The sequence below is a fragment of the Eremothecium gossypii genome, chromosome VI (assembly GCF_000091025.4).
Source record: "Eremothecium gossypii ATCC 10895 chromosome VI, complete sequence".
Lineage (NCBI taxonomy): Eukaryota > Fungi > Ascomycota > Saccharomycetes > Saccharomycetales > Saccharomycetaceae > Eremothecium > Eremothecium gossypii.
This window is the reverse complement of record NC_005787.5, coordinates 1,353,661-1,375,864: the sequence shown is the minus strand read 5'-3', so window position 1 is coordinate 1,375,864 and position 22,204 is coordinate 1,353,661. Positions and strand designations below refer to the sequence as shown.

At 53.1% G+C, this 22,204-nt stretch overlaps 12 protein-coding genes across 12 annotated transcripts; 6 read left to right on the top strand and 6 right to left on the bottom strand.

Annotated features, from left to right (window-relative positions):
* Positions 1-297: 297 nt before the first annotated feature.
* On the bottom strand, positions 298-2,526 carry EPL1 (Epl1p; the record flags this gene model as incomplete). The annotated part of the gene is made up of 1 exon (NM_212203.2): positions 298-2,526. The coding sequence occupies one exon, from the start codon at positions 2,524-2,526 to the stop codon at positions 298-300; it is 2,229 nt and encodes a 742-aa protein (NP_986067.2).
* Positions 2,527-3,115: 589 nt separating this feature from the next.
* BUD27 (prefoldin-like protein) lies at positions 3,116-5,581 on the top strand (the record flags this gene model as incomplete). The annotated part of the gene is made up of 1 exon (NM_212202.2): positions 3,116-5,581. One exon carries the CDS (start codon positions 3,116-3,118, stop codon positions 5,579-5,581), a length of 2,466 nt encoding a protein of 821 aa, NP_986066.2.
* A 644-nt stretch (positions 5,582-6,225) lies between these two features.
* AGOS_AFR518C (AFR518Cp) lies at positions 6,226-7,536 on the top strand (the record flags this gene model as incomplete). The annotated part of the gene is made up of 1 exon (NM_212201.1): positions 6,226-7,536. One exon carries the CDS (start codon positions 6,226-6,228, stop codon positions 7,534-7,536), a length of 1,311 nt encoding a protein of 436 aa, NP_986065.1.
* Positions 7,537-7,954: 418 nt separating this feature from the next.
* Positions 7,955-10,637, top strand: OSW2 (Osw2p; the record flags this gene model as incomplete). Its single annotated transcript, NM_212200.1, has 2 exons — positions 7,955-8,000; positions 8,068-10,637. 2 exons carry the CDS (start codon positions 7,955-7,957, stop codon positions 10,635-10,637), a joined length of 2,616 nt encoding a protein of 871 aa, NP_986064.1.
* Positions 10,638-11,837: 1,200 nt separating this feature from the next.
* FRS2 (phenylalanine--tRNA ligase subunit alpha) lies at positions 11,838-13,337 on the bottom strand (the record flags this gene model as incomplete). The annotated part of the gene is made up of 1 exon (NM_212199.1): positions 11,838-13,337. One exon carries the CDS (start codon positions 13,335-13,337, stop codon positions 11,838-11,840), a length of 1,500 nt encoding a protein of 499 aa, NP_986063.1.
* Positions 13,338-13,538: 201 nt separating this feature from the next.
* Positions 13,539-14,111, bottom strand: IES3 (Ies3p; the record flags this gene model as incomplete). Its single annotated transcript, NM_212198.2, has 1 exon — positions 13,539-14,111. One exon carries the CDS (start codon positions 14,109-14,111, stop codon positions 13,539-13,541), a length of 573 nt encoding a protein of 190 aa, NP_986062.2.
* A 139-nt stretch (positions 14,112-14,250) lies between these two features.
* On the top strand, positions 14,251-14,853 carry FCF2 (Fcf2p; the record flags this gene model as incomplete). Its single annotated transcript, NM_212197.1, has 1 exon — positions 14,251-14,853. The coding sequence occupies one exon, from the start codon at positions 14,251-14,253 to the stop codon at positions 14,851-14,853; it is 603 nt and encodes a 200-aa protein (NP_986061.1).
* Positions 14,854-15,130: 277 nt separating this feature from the next.
* GAT1 (Gat1p) lies at positions 15,131-16,537 on the top strand (the record flags this gene model as incomplete). The annotated part of the gene is made up of 1 exon (NM_212196.2): positions 15,131-16,537. One exon carries the CDS (start codon positions 15,131-15,133, stop codon positions 16,535-16,537), a length of 1,407 nt encoding a protein of 468 aa, NP_986060.2.
* Positions 16,538-16,799: 262 nt separating this feature from the next.
* On the bottom strand, positions 16,800-18,290 carry LPD1 (dihydrolipoyl dehydrogenase; the record flags this gene model as incomplete). Its single annotated transcript, NM_212195.2, has 1 exon — positions 16,800-18,290. The coding sequence occupies one exon, from the start codon at positions 18,288-18,290 to the stop codon at positions 16,800-16,802; it is 1,491 nt and encodes a 496-aa protein (NP_986059.2).
* A 1,195-nt stretch (positions 18,291-19,485) lies between these two features.
* Positions 19,486-19,766, top strand: SMX2 (mRNA splicing protein SMX2; the record flags this gene model as incomplete). The annotated part of the gene is made up of 2 exons (NM_212194.1): positions 19,486-19,512; positions 19,563-19,766. 2 exons carry the CDS (start codon positions 19,486-19,488, stop codon positions 19,764-19,766), a joined length of 231 nt encoding a protein of 76 aa, NP_986058.1.
* An 87-nt stretch (positions 19,767-19,853) lies between these two features.
* On the bottom strand, positions 19,854-20,369 carry GNA1 (glucosamine 6-phosphate N-acetyltransferase; the record flags this gene model as incomplete). Its single annotated transcript, NM_212193.1, has 1 exon — positions 19,854-20,369. One exon carries the CDS (start codon positions 20,367-20,369, stop codon positions 19,854-19,856), a length of 516 nt encoding a protein of 171 aa, NP_986057.1.
* Positions 20,370-20,546: 177 nt separating this feature from the next.
* On the bottom strand, positions 20,547-21,827 carry MLO50 (Mlo50p; the record flags this gene model as incomplete). The annotated part of the gene is made up of 1 exon (NM_212192.1): positions 20,547-21,827. The coding sequence occupies one exon, from the start codon at positions 21,825-21,827 to the stop codon at positions 20,547-20,549; it is 1,281 nt and encodes a 426-aa protein (NP_986056.1).
* Between the last annotated feature and the right edge of the window lie 377 nt (positions 21,828-22,204).

The window sequence follows — 22,204 nt, the reverse complement described above, 5'->3', positions numbered from 1 at the left end:
AATCAGAGCAGATGATGACTTTAAGCAGAGCATATATGCCAAGAAAGAGCAAGGTTACGTACTATTATTACATTTTCTTTAAATATACAAGGTATGGAGTTCATTAGTAAAAGTGCCTAATATTTGATAAAGTCGTTAACGTGAGAACTGAACAATGAATGTAACCAAAGTATGCAAGAAAATTAAAGTCTCTATGGTTAGTATGGATAACAGGCAGTCCAGCTCTTGAATCACCAGCGGTGACAACTATGCGTCCGAGCACGTAGATGACGGCTGGCGGGACTAGGAGACATGGTGCTATGCTTGCTGATGCTCTTGCTCTTGCTGCTCTTGCTGCTGCTGCTGCTGCTGCCTTTGTGCGTTAACTAATTTCTTTCTTTGGGCCATGACATTTTGGCGATACTTAAGCGTAGCTTCGCGTAGTTGTTCATAAGATTTGGTACCGAGCATTGTTCCAAACCTGATAACCTGGGTTTCGTTACTGATTTGATTTAGCCGGGACGGCTCGTCAGAGAACTTGATGCCGTATGCATTGTGGTCTGAGTCGTATTTCCATTTGTCGTGAAGACGGAACAATTCGTCCAGCTGAGAGTCGTAGACGTTAACGGCGTCGGAGGACTGTTCCTGCTCTGCTATCAGGGAAAAATCCATGAACTCGCCTAGGAGGTCGCTGGGGTTACGGGAAACGTCCTTTCGGTCGATATACTCTACGCCATAACGGCCCAAGCGCCGCCTGAATCGCACCGGAATCTCCCGCGTATGCGAATCATTTTTCTCTTCAAATGGGCTGTAGAACTCAATTTTCTTATACTTCTGGCTCTCGACGATTTCTCCCTCTTTATTATATGCTAGAACAGAATTGGTGTTGCCCGTTATGCAATTCTGTAAGTTTGGGGTGTAGTATGACCTGCTTATTTCGAAGTTAGAAGAAACGATAGACGAAAACGGAGCGTTCGTAGGAGATATGTTCTGCGGAATGGTGATTTCAAAGACAGGGTTATATGGGTCATCGGTAAGATTGAAAAATATGTCACCATCCTCTTCGCGCCTTTTCTTCATCTTCTCCTCCACGAACCGCTTGGTGTTCCTTTCTTTCATCGATAGCACCTTGTCAACATCCTCCAAAACGATATCCGGGATCTTCGATGTTGGGAGCTTAACGTATACATGCGATACCCCAGAGCCATCCTGCTGACATTGGGCGCCATTTATTTGTGGTTGTTGTTGCTGCTGCTGCTGCCGCTGCTGTTGGTCCAGCTTCTGCAGCTGGGATTGTTGGCGCTTTAGGTCTGTGGATGACAGCTGCTTGCTTAGTAACTTCTTATCTTTCACCTTTGCCACCCTGAGTCTCCGTAGGGCAGCGGCATCTGCCTGCGTCGACACGTATTTCTTGTTGGTGATCACATTGCTGACGAGCTTGCGCCGCTTCTGCGATATGAGCAGCTCGTCCTCGCCCTTGATACCCAAGCCTCGCTTCACCGTCTTAATATCGCAGCGCAACTGGAATATTTCGCGGTCGCGTAAAAGCATGTCCATGGACATCTTTTCTCGCTTTGCAACAAGAAGCGCAAGCTCTTTAGTATACTGCAACTGCTGGTATAAAAGGCGCAGTTTTTGGCTGTTCTGTGTGTCCACCCTCCGCGTCTTCCGCGTCTGCCTGACCTCTCTTCTACGAAAACAAAAGTATGGGTCATTGTCGTCCTTATCTGTGCTGCGCTCTGCCTTAAGCGAGGGAATAATCGAACCGCCCGCAACCTCGACCTTCCGCTTCTTCCAGTACTCGTAAACCTCGGCGCCATACTTCTCGATGAGCTCCACCATGTTGCGCGTTCGCAGCGTCGCCGGGCTATCAAACTTCGTGACAAAGGGCTGATCGCCCAGCTGTAGCTCCGCTGCAAGCTCCGTCTTCAGGCCCGCATCCCCGATGTCGTTCTTCAGCATCGTCGGCTTCAGATCCTCGTACATCAGCAGGCTCTCGGGGTCCATCGCCAAAAACGGCTGCCGCTCGCGAATCGCAGACTCGAAGTTGGTCATTAACAGCTCGAACTCATCCTCCGTCAGCGCCTCCGACTCCCCGCCATTTAGCTCGGCCAGGTACGCCTCGTCCCGCTCGTCCATGTTATACGCCGGCCCGCAGCAATCTTCCAGCTGCACCGAGAATTGAATGTAGCTCGCAGGCGTCGTGAACCGCCCCTGATACATCTCGTCAAACTCCTTCCACACTCGCGACGCGTCCGGCGTCGGAATGTACAAGTCCTGCAGCTGGAGCTGGTTCTTCTGCAGGATCTTGTGCAGGTGCACCTCACGCTCCTCATTCTTCTCCACCCCCGTCTCAATCTCCTGCAGCTCCCGCTGCTGGAGCTCATCCTGGTCCAGGTCCTTGAGATCCGACGCCTTGTACACCCGCAGCTTCTGCTTCACGCTGATCTTCCGGTGCCGGAACCGCGTCGACGACGCCGACACCCCGCTCGTGCCGCCATTGGAGCTTATGATGCCTTGATCCAGCTGCGCGCTGGGCGTGGGCATTCTGTACGGCGCAACCTGTCCGGGTCCGCTCGGGCCTCCTTTGCTGTCCGGGTGGCAAAGCGAGCGTCAAAAAAGAAAAGCCTGCGGCCGCCTCCTCGCGGGTTTCTTGAACAACCTCGGGTTTAAAGCTCCCGTTCGACGAAGTCCTAGTCGCTTGACGTCCACCACGCTCCTGGATATCGGAACAAGCTCTTTCGCAGAAGAAGCGATCCTGCCAGTGGGTGCTTTGTTTAAGAGGCTTTTGCTGGCCGTCAAAGCTTTTAATAGGGGGACGGACCGGACAAGAAAAACTTTTACGCATTGGTTTTGTTTTTTTCGATGGCTTTCGCGCAGAAACAACCGCAGGACACGCTGGGCGGCAGCCGACAGGCGACAGACACGGACACTATCGTGGACGGGATCCCGCGCAGCTGTGCGGGCGCGAACCCCAGGCGGGCCGGCCAGGAAAGCTGGCGGCCAGGTACTAACGTGTCACTTTGTACGTGTGTCCGACTGGGCAGGTGTGTCCGGTCGTTTCTTTTGAGAGGGCAGTTTTGAAAAGCGCGGGGAGATGATCTTCGATGTCCTATACTTGCAGGACGCGGCCACGATGAGCGAACTCAGCGAGCAGGTAGAGCGGACGCTAGGGAACCTGGAGAAGAAGGCGGAGTTTTTGGAGGAGCAGCGAGGGCACTTTATTGCGTTGCGGCAGCGGCTGGTGGAGTATGATCCCGAGAAGTACGCGGCGCATGCGGGTGACGGCGGCTCCGGAGTGCGCGGACTGGTGTTCGGCGAAGTGATTCTGTCCACGCGGGTGTACCTGAGCCTGGGGTGTGAGTATTATGTGGAAAAGCAGCCCGCGGAGGCGGTGGCCTGGGTGGAAGGGCGGTTGCGGTTGCTGGAGGACGCGCAAGACCAGTTCCGGGTGCAGATCGCGCACGCGAAAAGCACGCTGCGTGAGCTGGCGGCGCTGGACGGCGCGGGCGGCGCGGACTGGGCGGCTGAGTCATCGGGGGAAGACGGACTGCCGCTGATGGAGATCCGCGAGGAGCTGGACGAGGACGGCAACGTGACGAGCGGCGCGGTGCGTCGCGCAGGCGGCCCGGAAGCGGGCGCGAAGCGGGTGGATGCCGCGGAGGAGGGGCTGCCGTTGATGGAGATCCGCGAGGAGCTGGACGAGGACGGCAACGTGACGGGCGGCTCGGTACGCCGCGCTGGCGGCAACGTGCAGCGCGCGGGCCGCGCCGCCAGTGCGTCTGACGCGGGCCATAAAAGTCAAGATACTGGGGCTGCACGGCCCGACCAGGCAGCCGAGGAGCGTCTTGAGCAGGACTTAGCGCCGCAGCAGCCTGCAGAAGATGCCGGCGGGTTGGATGAGTTTTACGAAGTCCTTGAGGAGATGGGCATCACAGCTCCTCGTGAGAGCGTTGATGTTGGCACGCCTGTGGAAGCGGCAGAGAGTGGGCCTGTGTCCCGCGTGAACGCCATTGACCACGACGACATATACTCGTTTGATGAACTTGTCAGGCAGCTTGAACAGACAGATCTCGATAGCGATGACGACTTTGACCCTTCCGAGAGCCAGTACGATTATGAGTCTGCCAAGCTCGCCCTTGGATGGGACAACGAGGACAACGGGAACTCAGAATATGAGGATGAAGATGAAGATGAAGATGATAATGACTATGATGGCACGTATATGCCCTCGGTAGTGCCTGGTGGAGCCGCCCAAGCTTCATTTTTTGCGCAGGTCAATAAGCTGCGGGCTGAGAAACTCTCAAAAATGGAGAAAGCCCCTGTTACCCCTCGGCCGATCCTGAAAAATCGCCGTCCAACAACTTCCTCCAAGAAGTCAGTCGGCTTTGCTCCGAAGTTGGATATCTACGAGGTTGAAAATGTGAAGAAAGAAACAAAGGCGAATACATTCAGCTTTCCTCGCAATCGCTATTTGCTAGACCAGCAAGATACCCGGTCAAGTACACTTGATGACGATGGGTTTGACAGCGAGCTTTTTGCGCGCCTAATTGGTGCTAAGCCAGCGGATGAGATTCACGGCAGGTTTCAAACGAACTGGGACCAATCTGCTATTAAATCAAAACCGAAGATATCGTTGTTTAAGCAAAATAGGGGATCATTGCTGGGTGACGTTTTGGAGCGCGAACCAGCCATGAACGATACCGTCGAGCGCGAACCCGCCATCAACGACATCGTCGAGCGCGAACCCGCCATCAACGACATCGTCGAGCGCGAACCCGCCATCAACGACATAGTCGAGCGCGAACCCGCCATCAACGACATAGTCGAGCGCGAGCCTGCCGTGAGTGACATCGTCGAGCGCAAATCATCCAAATTGCTGACAAAAAAGGATCTCAAATCATTGCGCAAGCCAAGGGAAGCATCGCGTATCGTCGAAACAATTAACTTTTCGGACTCAGAAGAAGAGATACAAGACAGTTCCGTGCAGGCCGATATCAACGAATCGGCTGAAAATTCTTCCGATAAACATCACCATAGAGCCCCGGTTCAAGACCAGTCCTTTCCAGCTGTCATTCAAAAACATATAGACGCCCGCGATGATGTTATTCAGGATATAAAGGTAGATTACCAACTTCTTGGCAGAGACCTGGATGATATGGCGAAAGCTTATGCTCTCGGCGCATATGATGATGATGTAGATGATCCTGGGGCTCTATTAGAAAAACTGGAAGATTTGAAGGTCTATAACGCGCTGGTGGAGGAATTGAAAGACGATATATCGGATTTCCGCGACGGTTCGACTAGTGCTGCGGATAAGGAGGATAGCGATGAACCAGTCATTTCAGACGTAATTGAGCACGATCTGAACGACGCAATGTTACCCAATTCGGATGATATTGATGTGCAATACGATAGGCTGATCGACGAGGTTTCGTTACAATATCACAGCATGCGCAAGAGAATGGTTGCCTCTAGTGCAATAGTTTCCAACGTCACAGAAGAATCCCTCGAGTTAGAACCTATTGACGAATTTGGGAATCCAATTACTACTAGCAGATTCAAAACTGCGCTTACGAAACCTGTTTTACCAATTCCTTGAAGTTTCGATAATTCTTAAAACTAGGGGGATAGTGTATCCTCTTTGTATTACATAATGCATTTGGCGTCCTATTGAATCACGTGATAAGTGTTCGAAATCTTGATCACATCACATGTCCGCTATTCCATATTACTGTGGCTCCATAACCTATCAGACATACAAGCGCCTTCACGTAGTCTAGGATGGTTGTTTAAATGGCAGTCTAGGTGCGTGGTGAGTCTGCCGGGGAAATGGCTGCTACAAGCCTTTTAGTGCAGTAGTGCTTGATTAACGAAACCAAATATAAGAGGAAGCACAGACACAAACACCTGTGTGCTTTATAGGAGTACAGATAATCCACAAGCATCGCGTGCTGCTTACCATCTATTAGGGCGTATTATCCTTAAGAAACTTAGTGGGCAACTTTTGGGAGAGCGCATCGGATCGGGCGTGAATTCTGAGAGAAAGTTCGAGGCATACAGGCAGGCAACGGTTACGTGTTAGCGCATTTGACTTATTCTTCCGGCTAGCTCCTACTAGGTAAGGATCAGGGTCTCTGGTGCACAAGCTTGACAGACACGCTTAGCTATAAACACACCACTCGCGAGGCATAACTGCGAGGCTTCTTTGGGGGTCTTCTCCTGCACTTTACTTAACACTTGGAAATGGGCATCATTAAGGTTAACAGAAAATTGCAAGCGTTGGTAGATGACAGTGGCAGCCCTACAGGTTCTGTTAGCGACAGCGAAAATGTGGCAAACGAACCACTATATGGCACTAAAGGGTTAGAGACAACTTTCTGTCTATCACAAGCTGGCGAGGACGCGACTCAAGTAGAAAAGGTTGAGTTGCAATTAAGCAAGGGAAGCCTTGTTTCAGGCTTTGAAACGATATCCGATGTGAAATATTTGGACAAGGATGCCTTCAGCTACACCTCTTCATTTCAAGCTCGGCCCTTCTCAGATTGTTTTGACTTCACACAACCAAAAAGCGAGACGATCTTTGATGCTGGTAATCAAGGCGCGATACCATCGCTGGCCACAAAAGATATCATTTCGGAGGCCCTCATTACTGACAAAACTGCTGTAGACAGTATCTCCTCATTTATTCCTCGAGAAAATGCCGAGCATGGTATAGAATCAGAGCTTGAAGATTCATCTAACCATATTCAGTGTGTCATAGACCAGATTGTACATTTCAAAAGCGAATTTAGAGAGCTAATTGCGAAGATTGATGCAGCATCCCTTGAATCCGCTCGTTATCGGTACTCACAGGGAAATCGCTCGCAGAATGAACAACTTGCTGAGGTTACTGGCTCAAATGCTGTTATGTCTGAAGTTGTAGATACTGTTATCCAAACCTTGAATGGGCTGTTGCCTAGAAGGGCTCCGCCGAAAAGAACCGCAATTCTTGCATCATCCGTTCCTCCCGAAACCAAAAAGCCTAAGGCGAATATGCAGGCCTTCAATTTCCGTGGAAACTCCTTGGTTACTCAATACCCTAATTCAGGGGAGCGTACTGTTATTGTACAAGAAGACGATCCCTGTAGTAAATTGCCGAATTTTGGCGTGATATTAATCAAATCCCCTTCTCTGATATCGCAGCTATGGGACGAATATACAAAGCTTCCCAGTGAGTGGCCTGTCAAAGACTTGTTTTCATTTTCCTTGCAACAACGTGAACATAGCCACTTGGACATAGAAATCGCAAGCAGACGAAGGCTCACCATTCGCGAGTTGGAAAATAGTTACGGGTCCTCTTGGCGGAATGCTGATAAGAACTTCTCGCGGCAAATAAATAGGAGGAAGAAGATATGGTGTGCAATAGAACAAGGCCTACTAGATGGGCTAGAACTGAAAGAATGTTTTGAAATTTTAGAGAACTATGTGAGAGATCGAGGCAAGGGTCTGAGTTGGTATTATAACGGTGTTCCTTTCAGGCTAATAGAGATGAGTAGGGACAAAAAACCATCTTAGCTAGCTCACTGTAAGCTGAGTGTCGTTGGTTTTGATTTTTTAGCTAATTTTAGCCATCTTCCTCTGCATTTATAATCCCTTCAGATGACAACCCCATTGTCGCAATAGTTAACTTTTGTATCCGTCATCGGCATTCCATGGCAGCGTCGAAGAAGGCATTTGCATGCTTATCTTCTGTCATGTGCTGTCCGCGGACTTGGTTTCATCATTTTTGTCGCACATTATAACGTCGCGCCAGTCTATAAAACGAGACAATGTCCGACTTTGATATTGAACTTTTGTGACAACGCTCGGATTGGACGGGCAGGAAGTGTACTTATGAGAAGGTCGCCTTCAGTGATTATCCATATCAAAGTAGCCCCCCATCAAAGCAGACGACAACAAAACGCTATCCCAAACCATCTAGATAATTAAAGATATGGTGGCCGTTGAAAGCAATGACAAGCAGCTTACTTGTCTATTAGGTATGTTGAATGACGGTGTGGATTCCTATTTAATCCAACTAATGGCAGGTACTAACAATAGAAACAGCGGGTGATACTCCTATCACGCAGGTCCTATCATGGAGACTCAATCTTATGAAGACCAATGTGGTACTCGCAGCTCATAGTGTTCCTAAAAAGGGCAAGGGAACTATTTCGTGGAAATCGAGTAAATACGGCTCTAATATCTACAAGCCAAGTGAGGCTATACATAGTCTCCGGCACCTTTCCTCTACAAGGAAGTTTGATATCATAGTTATGTCTGCAATATCGATGAAAGAGCTTCAAATTACATGTGAACTGATCTTCAAATTTTGTCATAATAAAACAGTAATCATTGTTGATTCCAACTTCGCGGTTGAATTAGACCACTTCATTGTTTCACAGTTTCCATCCGATGATCTTCTCAAACATAAACCAACAGTGGTGGCCATGATATGTGATGCAGAGGTTAGGATGGTTTCAGCCACCTCATACTATTTGGCCAGTGATTCATACAAATACGTGTTTGGTCTCTCTTACAAGACGAATCAAGCCGAATTGAAATACTGGCAAAACCTTGAACTTGTCAAAGAGCAATTTAAGGATCCGAATTCAAAACTTAACAAGTTTTTACAACAGTTAAGTTCGGACAAAGTATCAAGGTTAATAAAACTAGTTCCCTCCTCGAAAAACACTACAAATGAAATGGCTTTGGAAATATGGCACCGTATAATCCCTAAAATTGCCGTCCATATCTTATCAATTGTATTTCAACAGTGTGATTACGAAAAGTTGTTAACGGATGCTGGACCAGTAGGCGTTTTCAAGGACTTGGTGTTTGAGTTAATGAACATATCTTCGCATCAAGCCGGTGGACTTTTAAAAGATTTTGTAAATGAAACCGCAGAAGAAGGCGTGAAGAACTCTAACCTATTATCTATGATAAACTTCGAAAATGTGATAAAACTAGCTAAGCGGAAAAAGCGCAAGTTGGAAAAGTGGGTACCTGCAAACTCACCGCAGCGCCTAAATCTTAATTTTGAAGCTTATTGTTTTTACCATAGGTATGAGTTCCCTGCTAACGTACTACTATCTCAGCCAATACTTGTTGCGGATAGATTTGGTTTAAGATCGTCTAGTCTTAACTTTCTATGTGGAGTATACTCCCAATATTTGGCAATGACCAAGACTCTACCCAACCAAGAACTATTTAGTAAACAGGAGAAGCCAGTGTTCCCATTTGGTCCAACTATGCAATTTCCAACCTCTGGCCGAGAGCCCAGCCGCAATTCCCTTAAACCTCCACCCAAGAGACCCTCAAAGAAGGACATATCATCAAGCATGAGAGAAAAGAAGCAAAAGAAAGAAAGAAAGGCCAAAAAGGACGGTAAAGAGCTACTAGAAAAGCCAAAATTGCTAGCAGGAGACAGCTCCAACAGGGAGGACGAAATGAAGGGAATGGCTCTCAGTCCTGATTCCAAGACCATAGGTGACCTCGATGAGCCAACAAAAAAGCAAGTGCTCAGGGATTCGGACATATTGCTGACGATCATGTTGCAGGCAAAGGTGGACTTAAATCGGCATATGTCGCCAGAGTTAAGGCATCCGGATTTAGAGTTACCCCCAGATTTACAGGCTCTATATCTCGGTGCGGAAACATACGATTTTGGATTGCATATGTCACCAAAGGGGCCATTTTTATCACCTACTAGGGAATTGATGCTGCCGCGAGTCACAGATAAGGATGATGAAGATAATAAAACTGAAAGTACAGAACGTAACCACGGAAAGTATGATACTAATACACGGGGTAAGTTGGCAAGAACTTCACCAACGGCGCCTATTTCCGCTACCTCCAACGGCCATGAGCTATCCAGGCTTTCTGCAGAGGAACAGGAAGATGACGACGACGACTCCGAAGACGAGGACTCAGAGGATGATTACGATGAATCTGATGATGAGTCCAACGAATGTGAGGACGATTATGAGGAGGAGGAGAAGCATGGATACAAGAGAAACCAGTATTCGGGTCGGGAGACCCTCCGTCCGTTGAACAGGCGGATGTGTGATGATGAGATGTGTGTCGTAGACTCGACTATCAGTTTGCCAAGTTTCCAGCGCAAGGAACGCAACAACCTGCAGTATACAGGACAATACAGTGAAAGCATTGGCGAGTTCTCGCGCTCGCTCACTTCGAAGTACACCACGGATTTGGAGAAGCAGATACGTTTGGAGCCCTTCACCATGTCGAAGTACTATCAGGAGGTGTACCAACCCGATGAATTCGACGGCCCGATGGCTCACACGCCTCTAAATAGCACAACCCTAAAGCCCATGCCGACCGCCCTTTCGGCCAAGTCGCGTCACTCTTTGGATCCAAGAACTGTCAGCAAGTTGTGGAAATTCCAGAGAAGACAGCACATGGAAATGGGACAAATCTCAAGGCCGTTGACGACCCCGGAAGATAGTCTTCTACAACACTTGCTGATACTTAAAAGAGCAAACATGGGTGGTATCCTTAACGTCACCACCAGTAGGTATGGCGATGTCGACACTTCTGAAACTATTTACCAGGATTGGCGAAATGGTGAGGGGGAATTATATAGGTTGCGTCTTACCGGAGGAAATGAAGTATAGCTATTACCTCTTTTAGGACTATCTGAATGTAACATCAAATATATTTTAATTAATTAACGCACATTAGACTATAGCACCTGCCTTGGGCGTGGTTTTGCCGTTTATATTTCTGCGTTAGTGGCATAAGTGGCACTTCCTTACCTCGTTCGCGTTTTTCGCGTCGCTGAAGAAAATCACGTAGGATGGGATAATACGGCTCGCAGAATGGAACAAGGAAATGGCAAGAACAGGAATTCTTGTATCTCATTTTTAGTCATGAGATATCTTCACAAATGAGCGCATTGATATAGACATATCCTGCTTGCCTACGCGCACATCCTGCGATACATGCCGCAGGTTATTCAACTCTCGTCACATCTTGCACTTGTCTATTTGACTATTACGGACTTAATATAATGGAGAAGCCAACATATATAAGATATAGATGTAGGAACATTCACTTGTCATTCACAGGTATTTCAAGAACTGCGTTCCAATCCCGTCATGGCCGCGGATTCATATTTCATGGAGGCGTGGGAGAGCAAGTGCGCTCCACCATTTCAAATATCAGCAGTTGATGAGCTAGACTGGCAGTTGGGCACAACGGTGCATTTCGAAGCTTTTCTCGATACGGATGCGGATTACGGGGTGTTAGGCTCACTGGACTCCTATGGTTACCACACTCCCAGCTCGATGACTTCGAACTACTGCGATGAACTATCGTGCGAAAAGCCACAGCCTCAATTTGGCAGCCTAAGGGACGGATCTGCAGACCGGTTGTTTGGAGATGAGTCGCCTCAACGGGCATACAGAAAAGATCCGTATTTTGCGGCCTGTATATGTGGCGAGGATGCTGCATACACACTGCACAGTACCTGCGGACTTTGTATTTCGGACGGACTATCGCTACGGGACGTCAACGTAGAGACACAGGGGGCAAAAAGGAAAGTAAATCCGTTCTATATCCCGTCCCTAACCACACAAAAGCTGCTGAACTGTAGAAGCATGACCCGGAGGGCCTCGAGCTAGTAATGCGCGCATTTGTGGCAGGTACACCCTGCATTTTTTTGCATGCGAATACGAATGATTGTCACCTAAAAGTCAAGTTCTGAAGGTGAAAACTTTATCTCGGGGGAACTCTTGGAACAAACATATAAGTCATTTATGAAACTTTATGTACATTAGTTGGGCCAAATGGGCTTATTAATGCTACTTGCTGATTCAATTGTACAATTCTTCGTCTAGACGCGCTGCTGGGTTACTTGCAATGAAATCCAAGGAGACCTTGTGTCCTAGAAGCTCCCGGATGTTTTTTACCCCGTATTTGATCATAGTAGGACGCTCCAAGGACAGACCCCATCCCAGGACTCTCAGGTCCTTTGGTAGGCCCATTGGCTCCAGCATCTCTGGTCTGAACAGACCGGAGTTACCGATCTCAACCCATTTCTGTAGTCCCTTGTGCCACGAGTAAATCTCCATGGATGGCTCAGTGTACGGATTGTAAGTCGGCTTGAAACGCAAGCCCGTGACACCCATCTTGGCAAAGAAGTCCTCCATGAACTGGATCAGGTCACCTAGAGTGATGTTGTAGTCTGCCAGGACACCCTCCACCTGGTGGAACTCTGCCAAATGTGTCGCGTCGACAGCTTCGTTACGGAACACACGGTCTATGGAGAACAGACGGGTTGGCTTGGGGTCTTCGGCCAGTTTGTGCAGCATAGCGGCCGAAATAGCAGTAGTGTGAGTTCTCAAAACGAGTTTTTGCGACTCTTCCTCATTCCAGTTGTATCTGTAGCCGATAGAGTCGTACTTGCCCTCCTCATGCACTGCCTTGATGTTGGCAATATATTCCTTGTCCTCTGGCAGGTCGGACTGGATCGGGTCCTTCAAGTAGAAGGTATCCTGTAGATCACGTGCGGGATGCTGTTGTGGCACAAAGAGCGTGTCAAAGTTCCAGAAGCCGGTCTCGACATATTGGTTCGAGGGCATTTCCGTGAAGCCCATGCCAAAGAAAATCTGTCTAAACTCCTCCCGAATCTTACTTAGCGGATGCAGCGCGCCGGACTGCGAGGGCAGGCCCTGTGAGTTGAAGTTATAAGGCTTAAACTTTAAGTCCTTGTATGCGCCCGTCAGCACCATGTCCGAGGTGATGTCGGTCTCCAGCTTGGTGAGCTCTGTCGAGAAGTCCGCGCCCTTGACCACGTGGAAGGTAGTCTCCTTCTTCGGCAAGATGAGCTTCCGCTTCTTGAGGTCGTTGAGCAGCTTATCGCCCAGACCGCTTGTCTCGTTCTTGACCACGCGTAGCAGCTGCTCCCGCGTCTCGTCCACGACGGCGGCCGCATCGCCCACCTTGCTGCTCACTATCAGCTCGTTGTCCTGGGTCTTCTCCAGCCACCCGTTCTTGAACGCACGCGCCTGCCCGACCTTGCCGTTCGGCCCCAGCTGCGCCGCCACGTCCTTGATCTGCAGCTTGCCGAACCGGCTCACCAGCTGCAGCAGCTTCACCTCATGCGAGCCCTCAGCAACAATCGTCTCACCCTCTGTGGTCAGCGAGTAATACACAGTGTCCTGCTTAGTGTACTCTAGCTTGCCGTGGGCCTTCAGCGAGTTCAGCGCCGAGAGCACCACCTGCGGGTCCACATCGGGGAATTGTTCGCGCGTGGATGGCAGCTCCCCTAGCTCCCCCAGCTTGCTTAAAATCCTCAATTGTAAATCAGACATAGCTTTCGCAAGATTTATGTACCTCCAACGTGCTATAGATGACGGCGTCCTGAATGGCCTGCGCTCGCATAACCTAGGCGAGGTGATCAGATAAAAATTTTCCACGAAACCTACTGGCCCACCAAACAGCACGTGACATCGCCAAGCCCAGGCCGGCCCCGCCGCGCGGCAGCAGCGTCGGCGAACAGCGCTGCCGCCGGCTCAGAAGATGCACGACTTGTGCGTGTTGTCCTTGCCGACTTTGAGCGTGCCGGATACGGAGTCACGTGACGTGAACAGGTCCAGCCGGATGTTGGCGTCCAGCAGCAGCTCCTTCTTCAGGTACCAGCGCTTCTCCTCCTGCACTGCGTCGCGGTACTGCTGCAGCAGGCCGGCCTGGATCTCACAGAGCCATTCGTACTGCTGCTGCTGCGACGGCGGCGCCGGCGGCGCCGGCAGCGCGCCGTCCTCGCGCAGCGCCGCGCTCTTGGTCACAAACTCGTCGTGCAGTCGGTGGAGCTGCTCCTTGAAGTACAGCGCCTTGAACTTATTGATGCGCGCAATCTCGTCCGCTTTCACCGCCTTCTTGCCCTTCGCACTCGCGACGTCCACGAGGTTCCCGGGCACGTTCTTGACCACCTCGTAGTTGATCTTCAGGTGGTCGTCCACCGAGATGATGTGCCGCTTGTGCCCGCTCTTGCGATCGTCGTCGACCTCGGGTGCGGCTGCCTCGTAGCGGCGTACCGCCTGCCTGGAAAACGCCAGCTGCGCGTCAGACTGCAACAGGCCCTCCATCTGGTCTGCCGTGGTGCTGACTGCCCACGCCGCCGGCCTTGCGAGCTGAAAAGGGCCCTCGCCACCGTCCCCGGTGACCGCGCTCCTGCTCTTGAGGCGAAAAATTTCAGCTTCACCATCGCGGACCAGCGCCCCACCGATGAGCGACCAGGACATCGACGCCCTCTTCGCCTCGCTGCGCTCCGCCGCGCCGCCCACCGCCACGCCCGCGCCCGACGCGCCCACCGACGACGTTCTCAGCGTCGCCGACGCCGACGCCGATGCACGCCACGCCGCCTTCCGCGACATCGAGCAGCGCCTGCGCCGCCTGCCGCGCATACAGTCCGGCTTTGACGGCCTCGCCGCCCAGCCGCCGGCCCGCGCGCGCAGCGCGCCCCCGGCGCCGGCGCCGCCCGCCGCAGACTGGTTCCAGCTCCCGCGGCCCGAGCTCACGCCGGAGCTACGCCGCGATCTCGCGCTGATTAAGCACAGGGCTGCCCTAGACCCGAAGCGCCACTACCGGAAAGAGAAATGGCAGGTCCCCGAGCGCTTCAGTGTGGGCACCGTCATCGAAGGCACCGGTGAATTCTACAGCAGCAGGCTGCAGAATAGCCAGCGCAAGGCCACCATGCTGGAAACGCTGCTCGCCGACGACGACTCCGCGCGCTACTTCCGCCGGCGCTACGCCGAGGTCCAGGTTACCAAGACAAGCGGTAAGCGCGCGCACTACAAGCGTGTGCGCGACCGACGCCGCCGCCCATAAACTACGTAGCCATGTACTCTAATCGCCCTGCCGCCGACGGCCGGAGCTGCTTTGTTTACACCGATAAGCTTATCGCGTGGTGCAGGGGCGCCTGATTGGCCGGCTGCCTCAAGCCCGCTTGCCTGCCGGCTATGCGCCTCACCGCCGAGAAGGTTCAAGGACGTTGGCAGACGCTGCTCGCAAGCGCAGGCAATGGGCAGCCGCGAAGGGTTCGGCATCGGTAGCGTATATAGAAACAGCGAGGCCCGGCGGCGCCGTCGGGCGCACGGGTAGGCCAATGGAGACCTGGAGCCAGGACGCACGCACCGCGCAGCGCAGGCTGCGCGAGGCGAGCTGTGAGGCGAGCGTTATAGCGGTGTGGAGCATGTACTCGCGCGCGCGCACGACCCTCGCGCACCGCAGACGCGTGACGAATTTGGCGTGGCGGATGATGGGCGTGGCTGCGCGGCGCCGAGACACGGCCCGTGCGGCGGAACGAGGGGTCAGGGGGAGCGCTGCCGGCAGCGGGGCGGACCGGAGGGCTGCGTCCGTGCGCGGCGACAAGGCGCCACATCGCGAAGCAGCGTCTTCGCGGAAGTCACATGCGGGCGCGTGCAGCGCGGCGGCGAGCGCTCATAAAGAGAAGGGAGCTTCGCGTGCCACGGCCCCCCGGTCGGAGCAGGAGCTGGGGTTTCTCGGGATGGACTCGGAGTCTGGCTGCCTGTCGGGACTGGGAGCGCTGTGGATGGAGCAGGTGCTGGACGTGCAGGGGCCGGACGCGGACGAAGAGCTTGCGGCGTACGCGCGCGGAAGCTGGTCTCCCGCAGCACCGGCGGAGCCGGCGGCGGAGCCCGTGGCGCGCGCCTTTCCCCGGTTCGACGGCATGCTGGAGGGCTTCTGTGCGGACGCTCTGTGCGAGACAATCGAGGACACGCGCCCGGCGCTTTACGGCGGCAACAGCGCGGTTTCGCTGCAGGATCTGCAGCGACGCAAGACGGACACGCGCCAGCCGCGGAGCGGGCGCCGCACGCTGCCGAAGGCGGTGCGCAAAAAAAACGCGAGTCGGCCGCGCTCGCGCAGATCGAGCGTTTCAGTGGGGCCGGCGGGGCAGGAGGACGGGCGGGAGGAGGTTGCGGGGGCGGGCGGCAAGCCGGACACTAAGTGCTCCAACTGTATGACGAAGACGACGCCGCTGTGGCGCCGCGGCCCGCAGGGAGATCCGCTGTGCAACGCCTGCGGGCTTTTTCTCAAACTGCACGGCGTTGTGCGGCCGCTGTCGCTCAAGACCGATGTGATCAAAAAACGGCAGCGCGGCTCGAACCGCAATACACAGGCGGTTGGGAAGACGTCGTGCGAGTCACCGGCGAAGGATGTGCCCGTGGGCGGCGCTGGCGGGCGACGGCGGAACACGGCTCCCAGGGCTCGTGGCGAGGCGGTGCCGCAGGGCGCACCCGTAGTCTCAGTTTCCTACACCGGGGCGGTGCACGAGGCGTCTGAGGCGTCGCCGCAGTATCTGATGACGGCTTCCGATAGATCGATTAGTAGTACGCATGTGACCCAAGGACTGCCGGACGGCTTCCACGCGCGATCGATGGAGGTGGGGTACGGCCTGTACGTTCCCGAAGAGCACCAAAGCGGACAGGGGGATCAGCATTCAGATACAACCAATACTGCGACCTGGGACTGGTTGACCTTGAGTTTATAACATGTTTTTACAGGTTTTTTGAGTTGGGTTAAAAAGACCGCGAGATGGGCGGCTAGGCTCCTGATGCGTTTGACCGGGGTTGCCGGGGCCCGCCTCTGCGCGCCCGCGCATAATTGGGTGCGGTGTGCAGTAGTTTGGTTTTGTCCTATGTAGCTGCTAAAGCACGAATATAAGTTTATTAGAGAGCTGTATAGTATTTGGCATTGCGGAGGCGCGTGCTGCCTGTCGCGCGGTTGGGCCGTGCACAGTTCGGTATGCAGGCTTAGAAGTTGATAGACTTGGAGAAGGCGGCCAAGTTGGCTTCCTTGAAGGCCTCGGAAAGCGTTGGGTGAGCATGGCAGGTTCTCGCGATGTCCTCGGCAGAGGCACCGTACTCCAGGGCGAGACCGGCTTCGGCGATCATCTCACCTGCGTTAGGGCCGATAATGTGGGCACCTAGGAGACGCTCGGTCTCGGCGTCGATCAAGACCTTGACGAACCCCTCGGTGTCAAGGTTGGTCTTGGCACGGGAGTTGGCCATGAAGGGGAACTTACCGACCTTGTATGCAATCCCGGCCTCCTTTAGCTGCTCCTCGGTCTTTCCGACCCAAGCGACCTCAGGGTGGGAGTACATAACAGAAGGAATGTTGCCGTAGTTAACGTGGCCGTGGCCGTGCTTGATGTACTCTGCGGCGGCGATACCTTCCTCCTCGGCCTTGTGGGCCAACATAGGACCGAAGGTAACATCACCAATGACCTTGATGTGAGGGAACTTGGTGTTAAATTGTTCATCGATAACCAGTCTACCACGCTTGTCCACGTCTAGACCGATGTTTTCCGCGCCGAGGCCCTCAATGTAAGGTCTTCTGCCGATGGCCACCAACAAGACGTCGGCCTGGAAAGACTCAACCTTACCAGTCTTGACATTCTCAGCCTTGATGTCCACGACGTCGCCGTTTCTCTCAGCAGAAAGAACCTTGGTCCCCAGGTGGAAGTCGAAACCTTGCTTCTTTAGGAACTTCTGGGTCGTGGAGGCAACCTCGCCGTCCATGGTGGCACCAATCTGAGGCTGGAACTCAATCACAGTCACCTTGGAACCCAAGCGGGAGTACACGGAGCCCATCTCCAGGCCGATAATACCACCACCAATGACCACCAGGCGCTTTGGCACTTCCTTTAGCGACAACGCACCGGTGGAGGAGACGATTCTTTCCTCGTCGATCGTGATACCAGGGAACGGCGTCACCTCGGACCCAGTAGCCACGATGATGTTCTTTGCCTCAAGGATCGTCTCCTCGGCGACAGCGCCTTCTAGACCCTCGACGGGCGACACCTTGATGCTGCTCTCGCTCTCAAACGTACCCAGACCCTTGTAGTAGGTGACGCCGTTTTTCTTGAAGAGCATCTCAATACCGCCAGTCAATTGCTTCACAACGGTGTCCTTGGCCTTTTGGAACTGGGGCATGTTCACAGTGACCTCGCCCTTGACGTCGATACCGCGCTGCTTGGCATCGTGTTGCATCTGGTGCAGCAGGTGCGAGTTGTTTAGCAGCGCCTTGGATGGGATACACCCCACGTTCAAACAGGTGCCACCTAGACGGCCGCGCTTCTCCACACACGCGGTGTCGAAACCCAGCTGTGCAGCCTTGATGGCCGCCACGTAACCACCGGGACCGCCACCGATCACCACAACGTCGTGTTTCTTGTTGGCACTCATCCAGGCCGTCTGGTGGAACGACCGTCTCATCGCCGGGCGGCAAACGTTTCTAAGCATGGCTGATGTATATGGGGTTTCTCGATAGCTCAGGAAGTCAGAGTCTTCGGGTTCAGCAGTCCAATTCCCTGGTCTAAAGTCTAGAGGGAAGCATGAATACCTCGAATCTCCTAAAAATCTTCAACAAAATTAGTGCCAATATCATTGGAGGTGTGTGGGTTCAGCGACTACGGCGCCGCGCACCGTCCAGAAACACCGCCGCTGCCTGCACAGCATAGGCCAGGCCAAGCGCCCACTGCCTGCGCATCACGAGATCAAAGACATCTCGACCTAGCCATGACTGCTCCAGCTCGCGGGTCCTGTCTTCGTGCGACGGTTGCGCATCATCACGAACGGCACCTCGAACGACCAACCCCAGCCGCTCCAATTATCAACACACATGCACGTGCTGCGTCATTTCACGTGACGCAGAACAGCAACTGCACCTCGGTAGCCGCCTGGCCGGCATCGCCCGTCGGAACAGGCCGGGAGAGCACCACCCGCCGGCGATAGTTCCAGGCTCTGCACCGCGCGCACCCAGGGCAGCGCAAGGGGCTGCTCTCGCGCAACCCCGACAGTCATACCCTATGCTGTTACCACGTGCGCCCAATTTTGCGATTTCGGCGTCTCGCGTCCCCTTCCTTTGCGTTTGGAATATTTTGAGGGCGGCAATCTCCGAAAAGTGCAGACAGCCGGTATTGCAGATCTGGGCTCGTAGAGGGGAGGGGCCAGAGTGTTGCGAAACGCCTTCCTTTTTCTGCAGCCTTCGGCTATACTACCACGCTTTGCCCTAGACAGGCTGGCACCGTGCGCATCAAAGTATTCGTCTTGTCAGCGCACCGCCGTAAAGTTAGCAGCAGACCGCGACAGCCATCGATCTACGCGTTGTCCTGCTGCCTGCAGATGCCCATTAAATCCGAGCCCTCGTCCGTCGATAGCATTTGCAATTGTGCTCCTTGTAACCGCCGACCGCCCTAACAAGACAGAGCAATCATTTTTGGGCGTTGCCGAGCTTGCCCCAGAAGGGCATCGCGCAGACTGGAAGCGTAGGGTCCAACAATCCGAGCAATTCCAGGCACATGCCAATCGAGCAGGCACGTGCCGATCGAGGCGCGGGCGGATATCTCTATGTACGGGAACCACACGTGATGGCGAAGTAACGCTTAACTGCGCTGCATGTGCGCTGCCACCGCCACCAGGACGCCAGCAGCACAAGATGGTGTCTACCCCAGAGTTGAAAAAGGTATGTTAGGCGGCGCCAGGTTGGCAGATGAGTGGTACTAACAGCAGCAGTATATGGAGCGCAAGGTGTTCTTGCAGCTCAACGGCGCGCGCAAGGTGGTGGGCGTGCTGCGAGGATACGACCTGTTTCTGAATGTAGTTCTCGACGACGCGGTCGAAATCACACGGACGGGGGGGAAACACGGCCTCGGCGACCACACGATCATACGAGGGAACTCGATTGTGTCGCTGGAGCTGCTCGAGAGCCTGTCGTGATGGGGTGCGGCGCAAGGCTATTAGGTACATTTTTAGAAAACTACTACATCTTACAAATCACCTGTACATTATGATATATCCATATTGCTATGGTTTGCTCTCGCTGCGGAAACGATGCTGCATCTCGAGGCCTGCCTGGCTGAAGCCACATTTCTTGTAAAAGTCGGCGTTCTGGGGGTCGCAGTCGAGGATGATCTTGTAGCAGCCGGCGTTTCTGCCAATTTCCGTGAGCGTGTTGATCAGTAACATGCCGAGACGCTTGCCCTGCTGATCTGAAGCCACCGCTATGTCCTCGATGTGACCGACCAGCCCACAGTGGTGAATCAGCTTGGCCTCGATGATGATGTTCCCCGTTGCGACGACGCGGCCCGCCTCGTCCGTTATCACCATCGGGTTGTATGCTAAAATCTCGCCCATTCCCACGGGACGCTTGCCCCTTGCGGGCACGGGCACTTTGACGGTCTTCCAATATGCAATTCTCTCTGCAAACTCCCGCTCTGTAACGTCCCCCACTGTCGTCAGCACTTTCAACGTTTCGATTACCCCGGCATAATCACCCGCTTCTGCTCTGCGAATGTGGTAACCCTCTGGTAGCACTGTCATGATGCTTCCACTACACTTGCAATTAATTCGTGGTTCTTTCTAGTAGCCGCCAATGGACAGCTTCCCTCGCTGCATAATATACCCGTCCGCGTCCGCCGTGCAATGGAAAACGAACCTTACGTTCCCCTTTTCTGAAAGCTTGAGCCTCATACCGTCACGTGACTTGTACAGAGCCGCTCAACGCCGCAACCACTCCAAGAGGCCATGTATGTCTAGTTGCACGCGGCTTAGCTGGGCCTGGATGTCATCCACGTCACCGAAGAACTTGTAGTGGTTTTGTCTCAATAAGTGTTCGGTTATACTGGTCCACGCACTGTCGAGTTCGTGGTAGCAGACAGAAATGACAAGGCCATCAAAGAGCTTCAGCAACCAGTCTTCGTAGGCGGGGAAGTCACGAGGGGCATTGCATATGCTATTGCTGATTGCGTAGAATGCCAGTGGCTGCAGGAATTCGCGCCAAATGTCGATGCGTATGACAAAGCGCAAATGGTAGAACAGCGACGGATACTCATGCTCCAGGTGAACAAGCAAAGCGGGGCTACACATGGTATACTGCCACCATTGCGAGTCGCGGTAGAAGTTTCCGACGATCTCGTCAGTGCGCTCAAAGAAGAGGAGACGCATGTTCTCGGATAGACGGGCGACAACAGGATCGAGGTCGGCAGGGGCGGTTGCGCGGCGAAGACACATACTGTAGACGGCTCGCTTATGCACCCATGGAATGCCGTCCCACTGCAGACCCCGCTGGCGCAGCTGTATGAGCCATACCGACTGGCTCAATGTGCTGAGCTCGCGCCAGTGGTCTGCTACTATCTCTCCTCGCCTACATATGCGGCGCCGCTTATAACAAATTTCGTTGCTGAGATTGGACTCAGTGCGCTCAATACGCTTGCGAAGATTGTTGATTTCGTAGCGATGCTTTGCATCTTCCTGCGGAGGACGAGGCGGCAATGTTGATTGGCGACCCGTGTATCCATCGAGTGAGAAGAGCAGTTCGGTCGAGCTGCCTGACGAAAAGCGGCCAATGTCAATGCTCGGTGACATGGAGTCGACCGAGAAGTTGTTTTCGAATACCTGCTTGATTGCTTTGTCCGGTGCGTGCTCTAACCCGCAGCCAGGCGTACCGTCTTCCTCTGAGAGCTGCGTCCCCGATGAGTCGGTGTGCAGCGAGAAGACGGATGAGCAGTTTCGGTAGGAGCAGTCTGAGCGTTCTTTGATTAGTGGCACATTGAATCCTAGAAGATCCATCGAAGATTCGTCTATCAGTTCCACGTCCACGCTGGTATCACTGATTACATGTTTTGGATGTAGCTTGTGCCGCGAGTTATACAACTTCATATGCGGGGGGACATATTCGCGGCGTTGCCGTTGCAGCGCTGAGTCTACCGACCGTGTACCGGATCCTATGTTCATGACCTGCTTGTGCACTGACATCACCTTGACTTCATTCCTCTTCATGAAACGCTGTCGTGATAGTTGGTTTCCACTGCACCGAGCACTAGCCCCTGTGGGTATCGCTAAGCTTCTAAAATTGGTAATGTCCCGCCTCGCCTGCCGTCAATGCTTGCCAACTTATAAGTGAAACCTATATAGCAAGTCGCGTCTTGTGTTTGGCTGCTACAAACACACTCCTCAGCCCGATCATACGCAGAGTCTATAGCAAAATGGTTCAAGAAAACAACATGACTAGGCAAAGCCATTTGCAGGCTATGCGCTTAGACCTTGTAGCGAATTCCCTTTTCGGAGCTCACCGGTTGCTCGAGGCAGCTAACTGACTGGAATCGTGACAAAACGTAACGTGCAATGCCAGAAATAGGTACATAGTCAGGTGATTA